At 53.4% G+C, this 18,308-nt stretch overlaps 1 protein-coding gene across 1 annotated transcript; it reads left to right on the top strand.

The window, feature by feature from the left end:
* Positions 1–549: 549 nt before the first annotated feature.
* LOC113935500 (zinc finger protein 883-like) lies at positions 550–17,522 on the top strand. Its single transcript, XM_035724932.1, has 6 exons — positions 550–643; positions 4,819–4,909; positions 7,194–7,285; positions 10,693–10,819; positions 12,313–12,444; positions 14,715–17,522. The coding sequence occupies exons 2-6, from the start codon at positions 4,876–4,878 to the stop codon at positions 16,019–16,021; spliced, it is 1,692 nt and encodes a 563-aa protein (XP_035580825.1). The 5' UTR covers positions 550–643; positions 4,819–4,875; the 3' UTR covers positions 16,022–17,522.
* The last annotated feature ends 786 nt before the right edge of the window (positions 17,523–18,308 follow it).

The raw sequence follows: 18,308 nt of genomic DNA, 5'->3' as shown, positions 1-18,308 counted from the left end.
CCCAGGCACCAGAAAATAATTTCCTAATATCACCAAATACCCAGTGCTCAAATTCCTCCAATAGAAACAAGAAACTGGGTTTAAAAAGTTTGTTCCTCTCATATAAACGCTGCAAAAACTTGAGATCTTGTTGAATGCAGGGGTTTTTTTGTTTGTTTGTTTGATTTCCTTTTCATTCATTTGTCCGTTAATCTTGGCCTCCCCGGGCTGGGGAGGGATGCCGGAAATTTTGAGGTCGGGTCGCTAGGGACCCTTCCGCACCTCCACCGCCAGGTAAAGGGGGGGGAGGGTGCTGCAGAGCGTGGAGTCCACTCTTCCTCCAAAGCTCCTTCCCTCTGCGGAAACCCAGACCTTCCCCTCTGCGGGGTGGGAGGAATGGGACATCCTGCCACCTCCCCGCTGCCCCCGCCCCTGAAGCGCGGTCTTGGGACACCTCCATCGGTCTTGGGACTACATTCCCCAGCGGTCCTCGCGCGCCCCCCTGGCTTGGGCTCCTTAGCGGACACGAAGCGGCGGGGGCGACGGGCGCGGGGGCTTCTGGGACTGGTAGTTTGGCGGGCGGTGCTCGCGCGCACTTGGGACGGGGTTTGAATTCCGCTCAGCCTCATTCAGCTCCCGGAGACCGCGGGCTGTGCGCTGAGCGGTGAGTTTGCGGCGGCAGGGGGAGGGGGAGCTAGGGGAAGGGAGGGAGTGTGTGTGGGCTGGGGGGCGGGCTCCGCATCTGCCAGAGGAAGCGGGGTGGCTGGGCTGCGCGCTAAGGAGTCAAGGAGCCGTCCGGTCCGCGACACCCGGATTCCCGTCCCGTGGACCTGGGACGCCGGCGGGTCTGGGGGTGGTGGCTCCGAGTTAGTGACTGGCCCGCCAGCAGGTGAGTGTGCGAGGGAGGGAGCATGGCTGTGGGGGTGCCCGGACGTGAGGGACTGACTCGGGGCGGGTGGCCACGTGTGGAGCCACGTCTGTCCCGGCGCGGGAGCTCGGGTGCGACCCCACACCCCGCGGCTTCCGACTTCGCGAGGCTGGGCTGGGCTCGGACTGCGTGAGCGTGCGTCTGGCTGCGGGCTGGTGCGGTGTGGTCCCAGCGCCCAAGAGCGGCTGGGTCTGTGGGGTTGGCGGGCGTCTGAGGGGGTCCGCCCGCAGCTGCGCCTCACGGTGGGTCCGAATGCGGGTGGCGGGCGTCTTATCTGTGTGAGGGTGTGAGTTGGTGTCACACTGAGTCTGCCCGTCGAATGTGTGTGGTTGTGTGTCTGTGAATCTTGGTGGGTCATGACTGTCCGTCCGGTGGTGTGGCCACGGTATTACTGCGTGGGATTGTGTGCGAGTTTGTGTCTGACTTTTGGGTGTGGCTAGGTTTGGTTGTGTGCCTCACTCTGTGTTATATGACTGTATGTGTGAGGTTGTGCCTGCCAGTGTGAGTTTGTGTGTATCTTAGGAGGTGTCTGACGTGCCTGCATCCGTGTGATTGTGTGAACTTGTGTGGTTGGAGACACAGCTGAAGACTGTGTCTGTGGTTGGGTGCAGCTGTGGGCGTTTGTGTGGCTCTGAGTGTGTCTGTGTAGTTGAGTGAGTTTGCGTCTGTAGGAGTTTGTGTGCGTCGGAGTCTGTGTGGTGGGGTGAGTGTGTGTGTATTTGAGTGTGTGTCTTAGGGTTTGTTTAAATATGGGGGTGTGTGTGATTGTGAGTTTGTATCTGTGTGACTGTATGAGTGTGTTGGTGACTGTGCGAGTTTGTACTCAAAAGTGAGTTTGTGTGTTTCTATCCGTTTGATCACATAAGTTTGTTCATTCCCACGCTCTTTCGCCAGGGCGGTCCCTGGGCACCTCCGGAGCCTGACCCGTGCGGGCTCCAGGGAGACACTCGGGGCAAGTACCGAACCCGTGCCCGGTGGGCCGGCTGCCACGGAGGAAGCCCTCGCTGACTTAGACCTCCGGCATAGAGGGCAGTCCCGTGGCTGCAGGTTCCACGTGGCAGCCGTGCTCAGTGCCGAAGCGCTGAGGGAGACCCTGTCACCCTGCCCTGCCACCCTGGGTCTGGGAGGAGATACCCAGCAGGGCCCGCACTGGCACTGAGCAACCCGGTCTGAGAGACACAGGGGACTCTGATGCCCAAACCCTCCACTGGTGTGGCCGGCGTGCCTCAGGGTCAGGCTGAGGACCAGGTACTAGCCCCGAGGGCCACTGGCATTCTCAGGTCTTTCTGAGCCCCCGGGTCTCAAAGATTTCTCCTGTCATTGCTGGGGAGAGAAATGAAGCGGAAGAGGATGCTGGAGCCGCTCCTGTGGGGACTCTCTCCGGGGCCGGCTGGGGAGCACGAGTCCACGTGGGAGGCAGGATGGTCAGACTTGAGGCATGCTAGTTTGATGGGGGAGGCAGAGACATCAGGTCAGCTCCAGGAGGCTAGAGAGGTCAGATGGGGGTCAGAAGGATATGTTAGTGACTTGGCCCGCTGCAGCATGGAAACACAGGGGGACGGTCTTGAGGGGAGTTTGGGACAAGTGGAGCAGCGGGGAGCCCCAAGGAGGCATTTGGGGATGTCCAGGAGGATGCTTCTGATTTGCAGAGAAGGACACCAGCAAACCAGCCTTGGAACCTCCAGTGAGTCTGCATGTGCACGCCCTGCCTGGCGTGGGGGCTAGGAGAGAGATCAGTGTGCACAGCCAGGAAGGTGCACCTGGGAGTGGGAGGGGTGGAGTGTGGTGGGGAGGGGGATGGGCCCTGGGTGAGAGCCCGTGGGCCCTGGGTGTCAGGGAGAGAGGGAAGGGCGTCTGTGTGTCCTGGAGGGGGACTCGGAGTTTTGGGATGGGCGTCCACAGACACGCATGTCTCCGTGTGTGTAAGCCTGTGTGCGCCAGAGGGTTGCCGAGCATGTGCATGTGTGACTGCACACATGTGTGTGCATTTGCCAGCGTGGGAACGCGGTTCCAGGTAGGCCTCCCAGGCCTAGGGAGTGGGTCAGAGTTTTGGAAAGTAGCCAGGAGAGTAAAAGTGAGTGTGTGCGTGCGCGCACGCGCGTGTGTGTGTGTGTGCATGCGCCAGTCTGTTAGGGGATCAGCTGGCGCCTGGGGGTCATGGTGCATCTGATGCACGTAAGTTTGTTCATTCCCGCGCTCTTTCGCCAGGGCAGTCCCTGGGCATCTCCGGAGCCTGACCCGTGCAGGCTCCAAGGAGACGCTCTGGGCAAGCGTACCAAGCCCATGCCCGGTGGGCCGGCTGCCGTGGAGGGGAAACCCTTGCTGATTTAGACCCCCGGCATAGAGGGCAGTCCCGTGGCTGCTGCCTGTGCCCGGCCCCCATAGCCCAGCCACCCCTGATCCGCGGAGCCAGGCACCTGTGCCCCAGTTGCTCCAGAGCATGACGTCTGTGGCCCGTGGATCTCCCCTAGCACTGAGCTTGGCCTTTCCCTGGAAGGCCTGGCCCAGGTCCAGGGGCTAGATTGGTCCTGGAGGGCTATGTGGTGAGACAGGATCGAGACCCAACTGGAAAAGCTGACAGCAGCAGGGACAGTGAGGCAGGGAAGGTGGGAGAATGGGGGGCTGAGGCACGAGGACCCCTCACCCCTAAGAACAAGTATGTTGTAACCAGCACAGAAACCGCCTGCACTCTGGCTAAGGTGCTGCCATCATCCCTGGACAATAGAGTTCTCATGTATAATCATTTAATGGCCTCATTTTTATGGTGGGCAAAGCTGAAGCAAAGAGGCTAAAAACCCCCAAATTGTGTGTTGCCAGTTTAAAATATAGGACACTCCTAAAAACTAGGATACCCACTTAAATTTGAATTTCAGATAAATAGTGAATTACATTTTAGTATAAATATGTTCCAACTATTGCATGGAACTTGCCATATTATACTTAAAAATAACTGACTCAGGGGGGCGCCTGGGTGGCTCAGTTCCTTAAGCCTGGAACTCTTGATCTCAGAGGTCGAAGCCTCATGTTGGGCATGGAGCTTACATTTTTGAAAAAAGAAAAAAGAATTTATCCAAATAAGTAAAAAAAAAAAATGATTTTTTAATATAGACGTGTCCCATGCAGTGTTTGGGACATACTTACTTATTCGTTTGTCTCAAATTCAAGTTTCAGGTTGCTGTGTGCTTGTTGTTATTAACTAGGGCCAACCTGATCCTGGAGCTCTCACAGCCGGTGCCTGGCGGGCCGGAACGCCCTGTCCACCCTCTGGACAGACTGGCCCATGGCCCTGCCTAACTGCTGGCCCTTCCTTCCCAGGTCAGGCCAGGGTCCCCGATCCCAGGGCTGGTCCTCCGCAGCAACACCGTGGCAGCGCGGGCCTCCCCCCTCGGGCTGTGGTGAGGGGTCCTGTAACCGGCGGCCTTGCCCTCACTACAGTGCCGGGAAGGAGGAGGAGGTGAGATGAGGTCCAGCTCTGAAGCACCTTGTCAGGCTGCCTTGTAGCTTCAGAACAGGGCCAGAAAGACAGGAACACCAGTACTAGCCAAGAGCCACATGTATTGAGTGCCTGCTGTATGCCAGGCACCAGAGGCCCCCTGGATGCCTGGGTAACCAAGCTTCACCGTCAGGGCCTCAGCACTTTGTGTCACAAGCCCCAGGCCCCACGAGCTCTGGCCTTGGCCTTGCCGGGCGCCATGCCACACGCTGTCCATAAACCATCCAGTTGGCCTTGAAGGCAACTCTACGAGGGAGGTGTGGCTAACACCTCTCCTCCACAGTTGAGGACACAAAACGGTGGGGGGGGGGGTGATGTCACCTGCCCAAGACCACCCGGCTTCCCCAGTGCTGGGACTAGAACCTGGGCCCTCCATCACTACGTCCCATCCACTAATTGCTCTGGTCTCTGCCCCTAGGAGAGGCCTGTGCTGCACAGGATACTGCATCTCAGCACCGCAGAGCGCAGGGGGACCATGGAGGTGAAGACCCAGCTACCTGACAAAGGAGGTAAGAGACAGGGTGGAAAACTTGTGGGCAGGTGGGAGGGGGGCAGGCCTCTAGGGCCTGGTGATGGTGGGAGGATTTACTCTGGAGACCGGCCCCCAGCCCCACACACCACCCACTGGCTTCTCCTGCGGTGGGAGGGTGCAGAGGGGCACCCGGGATGGAATCTCCCCGACGCCAACATCCTGTCAGTGGATCCTGGGCACTCCTCTGCTCAGAGCCTGCAGGGGTGTCTTCGGGGAGCCAGAAGCAATCTGCGCTCCTCATTATGACCCTGCAATCAGCTGCCCATTCAGGGGGCCACAGAGTCATCCAGGTGGGAGATGATGGAGGTCCGACCCAAGGAGCTGGTGGATGGGCAGGGCAGGAGTGGGCCAGTTCGGGGTCCTGCTGGCAGCGTGGCTGGGTGAGGGAGGGCTCTTGGGTTTGCCGGGATGCTTCCTGTTTTAAGCCTTTTTCTGTGTAGGGCGCCTGGGTAAGCGTCTGCCTTCGGCTCAGGTCATGGTCCCAGGCTCCTGGGATCAAGCCCCACATGGGGCTCCCTGCTCCGTGGGGAGCCTGCTTCCCCCGTTGCCACTCCCCCTGCTTGTAATCTCTCTCTCTCTCTCTCTCTCTCTCTCTCTCTCTCTCTCTCTCTCTCACACACACACACTCTGTCTCTCAAATAAATAAAATCTTTTTAAAAAACCACTTTTTATGTGGAAATAATTTATATTCACTGGAAGTTGCCATAATAGTAGAGAGGTCCCATGGACCTTCATCCCATTTCCCCAAATGGTCATGTCTTAAGCAGTGATAGTACAACACTGAATGAGGAAATACATCCTGACCCAAGGCATGTGTAGTTTTTAGGGTCAGGTTCTCACATTTGTCGCTGAGTGTGACCATCACCCCAGTCAACATACAGAACTGTTCTGTCACCACAGAGATCTCCCTGGAGCTGCCCCCTTCACTGTCCCTCCCTCTCCCCCATGTGGCTGTGACAAATCTTCTCCATCTCTGTGATTCTGTCATTTTGAGACCCTTGTATCAACAGAACCATGCAGCCAGTGACCTTCTGAGATTTGCTTTTTCCCACTTGGCACAGTGCCCCGGAAAGCCATCCGGGCTGCTGGGGGCACCCTCACTTCGTCCCTCTTTATTGCTCAGTGGGGTTCCGTGATGTAGCTATACCCCTGGAGGGACACCGGGGTTGTTTCCAGTTGCTGGCTATTGCGAATAGAGATTTTTGTGTGAATGTGTGTTTTCATTTTGGGGGCAGAAATGCTCAGGAGCGTGATCTTTCACCAACAGATCAGCCAGAGAAACAAGATGTGTTGGGATGCTGTGTTTTAAAATCTAAGAAACCACTTTCCCTCATATCCTCAGGAAATTACCCACGTACTCTGATCCAGGAAGAAACGTGGCCCAAACTACTGTTGCTCTGTGCCAAGTGGTATCCTGTCTTCCACTCCTGCCTCCACCAAACTGTTCCCCATTGAGCAGGCCAAGGAATCTTATAAACATGAGAATCAGGTCCTGTCAGACCTCTCAAGCTGGAGAATGATACAAACTCTATATAGGGTTCCCAGTGGCCCCAAGGGACGGGGCCCTGCTGGCCTGCCTTCATCATACCCATCTCTCTCCCTCCAATTCAACAGACTCCGGCCACCCTGGCCTCCTAGCTTTGCCTTTAACATCCCACCTCAGGGCCTTTGCACATGCTGTTTCCCTGCCCAAGAATGCTCTCCCATCATATGCTCACTTGGCCATCTCCTTCTCAAAATGAAGGTCAAAACAAAGTCATCAGCATCCAGGGACTTACCTTCATTCCAACCTAGTTTATTTTTGTCACGATGTCTGTCACTCTCTGGTATTTTCTAGTGTATTGATTTGGTCTTGGTCTCTCTGCCTCTCTCAAATTTGAGTATTTGAGATCCTGGGAGTTCTAGTCCACCACAGACTCCAGTGCCCCCATTGTCTTACCCCAGCCCCTTCACTCACTGGCATCTCCTGCCTGTTCCCTTTTGACCTTTGGGATGCAGTTTAACGCATGTCTTAGGGCACCCCTGTGCAACCTAGAGCAAGTGTCTTAACCTCTCTGTGCCCGGGTCCTCATCTGTAAAGTGGGATGATGATGGTAGCCATCTTGTAGTGTTATTATGAAAAACCAAATAAGGTGATACCTGGATAGTATTTAGAAGACGGCCTGGCATACAGCAAGTCTTGATCCATATTAGCTCTTGTGGGTTTCATTATTGGGATTTTATTGAGTTTCCCTACCTCATTACTCCTTCTTCCTTCCCAGTCCTGCCTTCTCAGAGCCCTGCTTCTACTTCAGAGAAGCTCTCCAAAAAGAAGGGGAAAATGCCAGTCAGATTCCTGCCGGCCTGGAGCACGGTAAGCCTTCTCCCTTTGACCAGAGGGCCCCTCAGTTCTGAGAGGTCAGGCGCATCTGCCACTCTCTCTGCCCGGCAGAGACCCTCGGGTGGCAAGGGCCCCCCTTGCACCTCCACAAAAGGATATGGCCCCATCCCGTGGGGACTGGATTTCCTGGGCCTCTTTCCTGCCTTCTTCTCTTTCCTAATTTCTACCTCCGCTGGAATGTCGCCTCCTCCAGGAAGCCCCCCTGCTCACTTCCTCCTCATCACTCCGTAATGCCTTGCCTTGCTTAGTTTTCTTCAGAGTAGTTATCGCTGTGTGATGCAACCATGAGAACAGAAGGCTGGGACAAGACAGTGACACTGGCAGTGGCTGAAACCGTGTTTGGGTGTCAGCCCTGAAGGGGGGCGTAGAGGCCAGGGACACCGCTCAGCGTCCTGCAGTCCACAGCACACAATGATCTGGCCCCCAAATGATCTCACCCGTACAGAGCCGAGAAACCCCGGAATAGGGATGGGCTGCTTTTGCAAAGAAAGGGGCATTAAGTGCAGGCCCCACCCTCCTGGCCCTTCTGTGCCTCCCAGCTGTGAATGCCAGCCTGGTGCAGCTGAGGGCGAAAACTCGGAGTCTGACTGCAGGTTCACATCCCCCCTCAGCCACTCACAGTTGTGAGACCTGGCACTAGTTCCTGAACAACTCTGGGTACCCTGCAGTTTCCTCATCTGTAAAATGGGGCTACAAGGTTTACCATGGCCCAGGGGTTATTCTGAAGAGTGAATGAACTCGCATCTGTGCTGTTTTTAGAAAGCGCCTGGCCTGTAAGGGTTTGTAACGTGAATGGTGGCAGATTCCTGTCCCCCAAGAAGGGTATGTTGGCATCTCTACTTGACAACCCCATACCCCCCCACCTCTGTGTCTCATCATAACGAGTGGGGCAAGTTACTGGTGCTTTCTGGCCCCGTTTCCTCATCTGTAGAATGCAGAAAGCACAGAGGCTACCTCCTGAGGATGAAATGGGACCATGACCGGTCAGCCCTGCAGAGGAGGAAAGTGCTAGAGGTCACAGCCCTGCCAGAAACCGCTACAGCTGTGTGCACCGCACCGAGGCGGGATGTTTCCTGTTGGAAAAGCAGCGTTTACATTTGTATGAAAGCAGATAGTTTTAAGAAACCAGATGAGGCAAGAGTTGTAGCAGCTGAGCTTCCAGCCCTTACTAAAGCGCCACGCCCTGTTACGGATTCTGTTCTTGGACTGTCCCGTTGAATGCTCACACTCCCCCGCCAGGAGGCAGCACTACTCTTTATCCCGACCATTTTACAGATGCAGAGACTGAGGCGCCGGAAGGCAAGGCCCCAGCCCGCACGCAGCCAGGCGGGCAGCAGAGCCCTCTGTCTGGCCCCCACACTGAGGGGCACGGACCCCACTCCGGGAGCGAACACTGTCCCCTGTCTGCTCTGCTCTCTCCCCTTCCAGCCGCTCCCTTTGCTTCGGCTCCTCCTTGCACACTGGCAATGCTCTGCAGGGCCTTCCCTTTCCAGCCCTTCCCAGCGTTTTGGGAAATGCACGCCCTGTGCCTTCGGGGATTTCTCTGCGGCCACAGCCCCTGCACCCCTCTGCACCTGCGTCCCTCTGCACCTGCGGTCCTCCGCACCTGCACCCCTCCGCACCTGTGCTCCTGTGCCCCTCTGCACCTGCGTCCCTCTGCACCTGCGGCCCTCTGCACCTGTGCTCCTGCGTCCCTCTGCACCTGCGTCCCTCTGCACCTGCGGTCCTCCGCACCTGCACCCCTCCGCACCTGTGCTCCTGTGCCCCTCTGCACCTATGGCCCTCTCCACCTGCGGTCCTCCGCACCTGCGCCTCTCTGCACCCGTGCTCCTGTGCCCCTCTGCACCTGTGCTCCTTTGCACCTGCAGCCCTCCGCACCTGTGCTCCTGTGCCCTGTTGCACCTGCACCCCTCTGCACCTGCGACCCTCTGCACCGGCGGCCCTCCGCACCTGTACTCCTGTGCCCCTCTGCACCTGCAGCCCTCCGTACCTGCAGCCCTCTGCACCCGTGCTCCTGTGCCCCCCTGCACTGTGCTCCTCTGCACCTGCAGCCCTCTGCACCTGTGCTTCTGTGCCCTGTTGCACCTGCGCCCCTCTGCACCTGCACCCCTCTGCACTTGCGGCCCTCTTCACCTGCGGCCCTCCGCACCTGTGCTCCTGTGCCCTGTTGCACCTGCAGCCCTCCGCACCTGCAGCCCTCCGCACTTGCAACCCTCCACACCTGTGCTCCTGCGCCCCTCTGCACCTGCAGCCCTCTGAACCTGTGCTCTGTTGCCCTATTGCACCTGCGCCCTCCTGCACCTGCACTCCTCTGCACCTCCGGCCCTCCGCACCTGATCCAGAGCCAGGCCGTGATGAGTACATGAGTGAATAAAGCTACTCTCCAAGCCTGCATTCTTTCTCCCATTGACTAGAATCCCCTCCCCTCTTAAACAAATATTTAGAATAATAGACATTTCTTGAGCATTGAGCATGTACGAGGCACGGAGCTAATTTCTTTACCTATTTTCATCCACCTAATCCTCACAACTCCAGGACATGGTACTGTATTATCCCCATTTTTAAGATAAGAGAATGAGGGCACAGAGTTCACGTCACTTGCCTAAGGTCACACAGATCCTAAGTAGCCAAGCCAAGATTCGAACCCAGGCAGTCTGGCCCTGGAGCCTATGCTCTTAACCATCATGGTATCGATGTATACCTCAGTGGAAACAGAGATCCCCAGGTGGCCATCCAACTGGCAAGTGAAAGGGCCGCTTCCAACATTCATAGCATCCCTTCGTTCATCCCTTCACATAACACACGAACACTCCGAGTGTGCTCTATGGCCACAAGAATGCTGTGTGAACAACACCACCACTCATGGACAGTCAGGAGCACACAGCCATAAGGGTCTGGCTGTGTGGCTCTCTGGTGTTGGGGCTCCTTCATGTGCTGGGTGGACTCTGGCTTGTCAGCTCGCCTGAGGTGGCTTTTCTCAGAGGACTGGGGTGACTCGGCACTGCTCTACTATCTTGCATCGTCCTGAGGCTAGCCTGGGCATAGCCTCACTCGTGGGGGCGGGAGAGGCACGAGACAGAAGGCAGTGCTGATTGCACAAGCATTTCTGAAGCTTCTGCTTCTGTCACACTTGGCCGACACCCCACTGGCCACAGCAAGTTCCATGGCCAAGCGAAGATTCGGAACAGGAGCGCACCGCGCAGCCACGTAGCAAAGGGTGTGGATATGGGGCAGGGTGAAGGAGCCCAGGCCTTATTTGCAAGCTGACACAACACAGGACTCTGAACACAGCCCAAACTTCTGTCGGCTTTCCACCTACTGTCCTGGGCCAAGTGAAGGACCAGGCCCTGGGTGAATACCAACGGGGCTTTGGGTTTCAGGAACCTGTGATCTTCAGGGATGTGGCCATGTACTTCACCCAGAAGGAGTGGCAGCTGCTGGAGCCTGCTCAGAAGGACCTGTACAGAGAGGTGATGCTGGAGAACTATGGGAACCTGGCCTCCTTGGGTAAGGACAGCGCCCCCACAGTTCAGAAGCCTTGGATGAGCTCTGCCCTAGGACTGGTCTCGGCGCACTAAGGTTTGGTGGTATTGGCTTCCCTCTAAACCTGCGTCTGCTTTTGCGGTCTCGGGACAGCCGCGAGCAGCCTCGGAGGCACCGGCGTTGTAATTCACTCGCAACCGAAATGGTCGCATGGTCGGCCCTGGGTGTTCCGTCCTAAAGTCTGACTTTTGCTCTCACTGGAGCTGGCTTCGGTCACGTGAGCACAGCTAAACCACTCGCAGTGGCCAATGCAACAGGAAGAGGCTGATGGGCTGTCGTGCTCTTTGAGGGTGGGCTCTGCTCTCTGGGGACCACGGGGCTACCCCCCCATAGAACTTTGTGCTGGTGTGATGGGGAGGGGGAGGCTGGCGAGGCAGTTTCCCTATGCTCCCTCTGGAGGTCCTTTGTATCATTGCGCTATTGTCATTTAGAATGAGAAATATATATTTGGTCTCCCTCCTGTTTCTAGCACAGAACTCCTAAAACCTTTTGAATTTCTGAACTGGTGAGAGGAATAAAGGTGTCTTTCGCTATGTTAATGAGGTGCCTTTGGGATAACGCCTCAGGATGAGGGCTGGTTACCAGGGAAGCCAACATTCAGTCTCACGCCCCTGACCTCCGGAGAGGGGAGAGGGACTGGAGGCTGAATCAGTCACCAATGGCCAATGATTTAATCAATTTGTCTCTGTAATTAAGCCTCCACAAAACCCCCGAAGGACAGAGCTTCCAGGATGGTGAGCAAGTGGAGATCTGTGTGGCGTCAGAGGGCACGGACGTCCCACACGCTTTCTCCATGCCTGGCCCTATACATCTCTTCCATCTCCTGTTCCTGAGTTATATTCTTTTATAACAAACCGGTGATCTAGTGAATAAGACGTTTCTCTGAGTTCCGTGAGGTGCTCTAGCAAATTCATCAAACCCAAGAAGGGGGTCGGTTGCAACCTCCAATCCATAGCCTGACAGTCAGAGGGACAGGTGACAACTTGGACTTGTGATTGGTGTCTGAATTTGGGGGGGGGGGGAGTGTCAGTCTTGTGGGAGCCTGTGGGATGCAACCCTACCTCCAGGTAGTGTCAGAATTGAGTTGAATTGTAGGACCCCAGCTGTGTTGGAGAGAATTGCTTGGTGTGTGTGTGTGTGTGTGTGTGTGTGTGTGTGTGTGTGTGTGTGTGTGTGTGTGTGTGTGTGTGTGTGTGTGTGTGTGTGTGTGTGTGTGTAGGAAACCCACACTCTGGAATTGGGAACAGAACATAAACACACTTCTTCTTTCTGTGCAAACTCTTGGTCTGGAGTGGGGGTCTGGGAGGCATCCAGCACTTCTTTCCTTCTCTGGAGCAGGGTATCGGCTCTTCAAACCCAAGCTGATCACATAAACACACTTCTTCTTTCTGTGCAAACTCTTGGTCTGGAGTGGGGGTCTGGGAGGCATCCAGCACTTCTTTCCTTCTCTGGAGCAGGGTATCGGCTCTTCAAACCCAAGCTGATCACCAGGTTAGAGCAAGGAGACGAGCCCTGTGTCAAGGAGAGAGATGTCCCTCGAGCCCCCCAGCAAGGCGGTGCTGGGATCAGCGAGAGCTGCATCTCCACAGGTGAGTAGGAGAGACGCCATGGCAGTCTCCACGAGAAATTCTCCCCAAAGGCGCAGCATGCTGAGGCGTGTAAGGAGAAGGGAGAAGCCTGCAGGGCATGTTTCCTTCCAGGAACACTTTTCCATTACTCTGGCCTCTTGGGATCTCATTCCTGCACTCTTTCCTTCACCACAGCCTCCGTATCAGACTCAGGCTGCCATCAACTGACACCCTAACTCAGGGCCTTTGCACTGGCTGCTGGCTCTGCCCTCAGTCCCCTCCCCAGGGTTTTTCCCTGCTTGCTTCAGCGAGCATCTGTTCACTTTCCTCCTTGTATGCATGTGTCGATGTCTTTGTTGTTAAAAAGATGTTCACAGCAGTTCTTTGGTGCAGGCTGGTCAGCACTGGACATAAATCCTTAAGATTATCACCCCTGGGTAGCCCTCTGTTGACTTGGAAAAACAACAGCACGTTTCTGGGGCAGCAAAACTATCCCCCATCAGCATCTGAACCTCCAGCATATAGGAGAATCGAGAGAGAGTTTTTCCTTTAAGATAATACGTGGAATTAAGGGCCCCTCGGTGGCTCAGTCGGTTAAGCAACTGACTCTTGGTTTCACTCAGGTCATGATCACCGGTCCTGGGATCAAGCCCCATGCCGAACGCGGAGTCTGCTTAGAGTTTCTCTCTCCTTCCCCCTCTGCCCCTGCCCACCGTGTGCTCTCCAGCACTCTCTCTCTCTAAAATAAATAAATAAAACTTTAAAAATAAAGATAATACATGGATTTAATAAGAATCCCAAATAGAGGGGCTCCTGGGTGGCTCAATTGGTTAAGCTTCTGCCTTCGGCTGGGGTCATGATCCCAGGGTCTTGGGATCGAGGCCCATATCTGGCTCCCTGCTCAGCCGGGAGTCTGCTTCTCCCTCTGCCACTCCCCCTGCTTGTGCTCTCTCTGTCAAATAAATAAATAAAATCTTAAAAAAAAAAAACCCAAGGAGTAACCAGGTGTTTTCATTAAAATAACAATAATAGTAAGCCTCTTTCTCATTCCAGCTTTTATTTCCCCAGTTTCAATTTTTTTAAAGATTTTATTTATTCATTTGACAGAGAGAGAGCACAAGCAGGGGGGCGGCAGAGGGAGAGGGAGAAGCAGACTCCCCGCTGAGCAGGGGATGTTCATAGCAGCTCAATTACTAATGGTCCCAAAGAGGGAACTCCCTAAATGTGTATCAACAATAAAAAAGTTAAACACATTGTGGTATAGTCACACTATGGGACCCTATAAGCAATGCAAATGAATGACTTGCGACTGCATGCAACAATCCAGATGAATCTCATAGAGAGAACAGTTTAGTGAAAGAAACCAGACACCAAAGGGTGCATGCTATAAGGTTGCATTTATATAATGTACAAAAGGGGCCAAAGCCAATCTATGCTACTGGATGTCAGGGTCTCGATTTCCAAGAGGGAGAGGGTCATTGGAGGGAATGGACTGAGGGCTGGGGTCGAGGAGGGTGGCTCTAGGGTTCTGTTTCTCGATCTTAATCTTTGCGCTGGACAGATGAATGAGTTCACCTTGTGAATTCTCTCTTTTCCCCTAGCTAGACTCACAAAAATATGTTATTCCACTTATTTACAGAGAGAATCACATCATTTTAGTGATAAGGGAACATTAAGAACTAACCATGCTTCTGGGGTAACGCATGGCCGCTGACTCGCACGGGGTTCACGGACTATAAATGATAGCTTATAAAATAGTTACATTTAGTACAGAACATTCTGTATCACTTTTCCCTTCAATCTATAGATCAACTCTTGATTTATTTCTGGAACATTTCATTACTCATCTCTAAGTAATTATTAATAGAGGATTTTTTTTTTTCTATTTTCTGTGCCGACTCATTTCTGCATTGATTCTTTTTCCTACTTTATTTCCATTTCATTTGAACTGGCTGTCTTTTCTTTTTCCATCCTTATTAGGATAGAGTTGTGTGAGCTTATTGTGATATAATGCTGTGTAGGCTTAAGGTGCGTAACATGATAATTTGATCCGTGTATATATAATGAAATGATTATGGCAATAAAGTTAGAGAACACCCTCATCCCCTCACATAATTACCTTTTTTTTTTTTTTTGGTGGCATGATGTGAATTCTAATCACACCATGCACTTATGATTTGTATGCTTTTTTTGTATGTATTTTATACTGAGACAAAACATTTTCAACCAAAGATAAAGACAATGGCATTAAAAAAAAAGAGAGAGAGATTTACATTCTGAATCCCTTTCAGACAAGAAGACACAGCTTGTGCCGAAGACCACATTTCCAAAGCCAGGCACCTCTACGAGGCCATCCCTGGGGAAGGCAAAGGAAATGGCCCAGAGGGGCGCTAGGACAGAAAGGACTTTGGAAACCGAGGACAGGCCCCTGAGGAGCAAGCAAAAAGCTGGCCCCAGGCTGGCCGCAGACTCGTGCAAAAAAATCCTCCCTAGAAAGAAAAGGCATGAATCCACGGCCATGACGAGATGCCTGGGTCGTCCACCACCACCAACGACATCCCAGAGCACCCCTCGAGGAAAGAAGACCCTGAAAAGAGATATTAATGGAAAAACACAGGCGCCAGGCTTCCCAAGGCATGGTCGTCCAAGAATCCAAAGGGGGAAGGCACACTTTAAATGTAAAGAATGTGGGAAAACCTTCAACCAGACCCTCCACCTCATTGAGCATGAGCGGATCCACACGGGAGAGAAGCCCCACAAATGCGACGAGTGTGGGAAGTCCTTCCGGCACAGCTCCTACTTTTTCACTCACTATAGGATTCACACCGGAGAGCGGCCCTACAAGTGTAAGGAGTGTGGGAAAGCCTTCAACAGCAGCTCCACACTGAGCAGCCACCACAGGACCCACACGGGGGAGAAGCCCTTCAAATGTGAGGAGTGTGGGAAAACCTTCAAGCAGAGCACGAAGCTCACTCGTCACCGGAGGGTGCACACTGGGGAGAAGCCCTACCAGTGCAGTGAGTGTGAGAAATCCTTTGGCCGCAGCTCCTCCCTGACGGAGCACAAGAGAATTCACACAGGAGAGAAGCCGTACCACTGCAAAGTGTGTGGGAAAGCCTTCAGATGCAACTCTCACCTTTTCGAGCACCATCGGATTCATCAGGAGGAGAAGTCCTACCAGTGTGAGCAGTGTGGAAAGTACTTCCGGAATAGCTCCCACCTGTCGGAACACAGGAGGGTCCACCAGCTGGGGCCCCCGGAGCAATGCCGGGAGTGTGGGAGAACCTTCCGGCGCAGGGCGGCCCTTCTCAAGCATCAGAAAAGCCACACAGAGAACCATACTTACCAGTGTGAGGGATGTGGGAAGGCCTTGCGGTGTAAGTCAAGCATTCAGAGACACCAGAGGATGCATGCTGGACAGAAGCCTTACGTGTGCTCTGAGTGTGGGAAAGCTTTCACCGACAGCTCTACCCTTACCAATCACCGCAAAATCCATGCCACAGGGAAACTGCACCCATGCCCCAAATGTGGGAGGGCCTTCAAGCAGCTCTCGTCCCTGGTGCTCCACCAGAAAGTGCATGCTAGAAAGGGACAGTGAGCTCCCTGTGTGAGGGAGCCTTCAGCCAGGACCCACGCCTTCGTAATCCCCAGAGAAGTCACAATGACAGATGCAAACTGTGTGAGTGGAGATTCCCTGCGCCTCTCATCAGAGGTTCCCTAGCCGACCAGGGGTCCTCATTCAGGGGACAGCTCTACGTGGCCCCCACCTGAGATGTTTGGGGAGTGGCTGGAGATATTTTCGGTTGTCCCAACCTGTTGGGGCCACTGGCAGTAATGGATAGAGGCCATTAATCCTCTGAACCCTATGATGCGCCAGACACCTCCATCTACAAGGACTGTTCCGGCCCCAAATATCAGTAGTGGCACTACGAGTAATTAAATTTGAGAAGGAATTCAGGAATAGTTTTCTGCGTGGTCCACTACAGTAACCACTAAACGGTGTGTGGCTATTAACATTTAAATGAACCAAACATAAATAAAAGGTATAATGTTTTCTCAGCTGCACCCAGCCACGATTCAGTGGCCAAACTCGCCGGCGGGTGCTGAATCGAACAGCACAGATAGAGAACATACCCATTGTTGCAGAAGGTTCTGGTGGGGCCCTGGCTTGGATCTTTTATCAAAATTATCATGCAGCATCGCCGCCAGGAAAGCGAGTGTGGGGTTCAACTATCCAGGAAGGAAGACAGCACAGCCAAATGTAGCGCTCCATGAATGGCTTTTGAGACTATGTTGGCCCCCACGGATGGTTCTGTGGGCACTCTGATGTCTCAGGACTGGCCAGCATCCTGCTCACAGGACATCTCCTTCTGTCTGGAGCAGAACAGCCAATAGATCGCTGAAAATGCTACTGATAAATGGCCAACATTTCCTGAGCACCTCACCTGCCACACATGGTGTTGAGCACTTTACACAGCCTCCTGGAATTCTCTCTGGAGTCCTATAAAATAGGAACAGATATCATCCCATGTTATAGCTGAGAAAATGAGGCTCAGGAGAGCTTTTTTTTTTTTTTTAAAGATTATTTCATATTTTGCACATGAATCAAGATAGTCCTGCTATTTTTTATATTCCATGCTTTCGAATTCATGTCATTTGAATTTTCACAAAATGTATCTTTAAAAAAAAGTATAGGTGTTTACATTTCTGTTCAGACTGCCCTTTTGGGCAGAGAGCAGCTTGGCTTTACCTATGGCAGGAGCAGGCACAGAGGAGACTCTGGATCAGGGGTGGGCAAACGAGGACCAACCCAGCCTGTGGCCTGTTTTTGTAAATAAAGTGTTATTGGCATGCAGCCACGTATTGTCTATGACTGCTTCCATGCAAAGCCAAGTAATTACAACAGAGACCGGATGGTCCATAAAGCCTAAAATACTTGCTCTGAGACCCTTGGCAAAAAAGTTGACTGATCCCTGCTCTGAATAGCTGACAAATTGAAATGAATGAGGGTGAAGTGTGGGAGTGGTTAGCAAAGGAAGAGATAAACCCTCCAACTTTTGTGACTGTGACTCGGAGTGTAAAAGATATTCTGTATTGCAGTACAGCCCATGTGTGTGTATTTTCTATGTGTGTGTGAACGTATGTTTGTGCATACGTGAAGGATAAGTTTAAAGCAACACTGTTTACCCTTATTGTATGCACACACCAATTCTCTTTCACTTAAAAAGTGCTGGTCACAACCTTCTAAATCGATTTCACCAACCAACATGGGGTGCAACCCCCAGCTTGAAAAGCCCTGACTTGGTGACGGGACAATGTAACATATTGCCTCCTTTTTGAGAGGTCAGATGTCTCAGGCCTCCAAGCGGGTCAGTGGTTGGCATCACTGTTGGAGAATTTATCAGAAAGCCGAAAGTGGAGAGTGCCACCATGTTCAGGGTGTGGCTTTGTGCTTGCTCCCAGAGCAACTTGGCAGATAGGCAGACCCAGGTTCTCTAGATTGCTTTCATGACCCCCAGAGCATTTCCTTCCGAGCACTAGGAGATAGACTAAGGGTGAGGATGGAGGATCTCCAAGAACTCTGCTGGGGCTTTAAGAGGGAGCCGTCTGGGGCACCTGGGTGGCTCAGTTGGTTAAGTGTCTGCCTTAAGCTCAGGTCCTGATCCCAGATCCCAGCATCCTGGGATTGAGCCCCAGGTTGGGCTCTCTGCTCAGTGGGGAATCTGCTTCTCCCACTTCCTCTGCCCCTCCCCCTGCTTGTGCTTACACACACACACACACACACACACACACACACACACTCTCAGATAAATAAATAAAATCTTAAAAAAAAAAAAAGAGGGACCCATCTTTGGCCGTGTGGCTGCATCCTCTTGGAAATTATC

The sequence above is a fragment of the Zalophus californianus genome, chromosome 17 (genome assembly GCF_009762305.2).
Source record: "Zalophus californianus isolate mZalCal1 chromosome 17, mZalCal1.pri.v2, whole genome shotgun sequence".
Taxonomy (NCBI): domain Eukaryota; kingdom Metazoa; phylum Chordata; class Mammalia; order Carnivora; family Otariidae; genus Zalophus; species Zalophus californianus.
The sequence above is the reverse complement of the archived record's forward strand: the minus strand, read 5'-3'. Positions and strand labels throughout refer to the sequence as shown.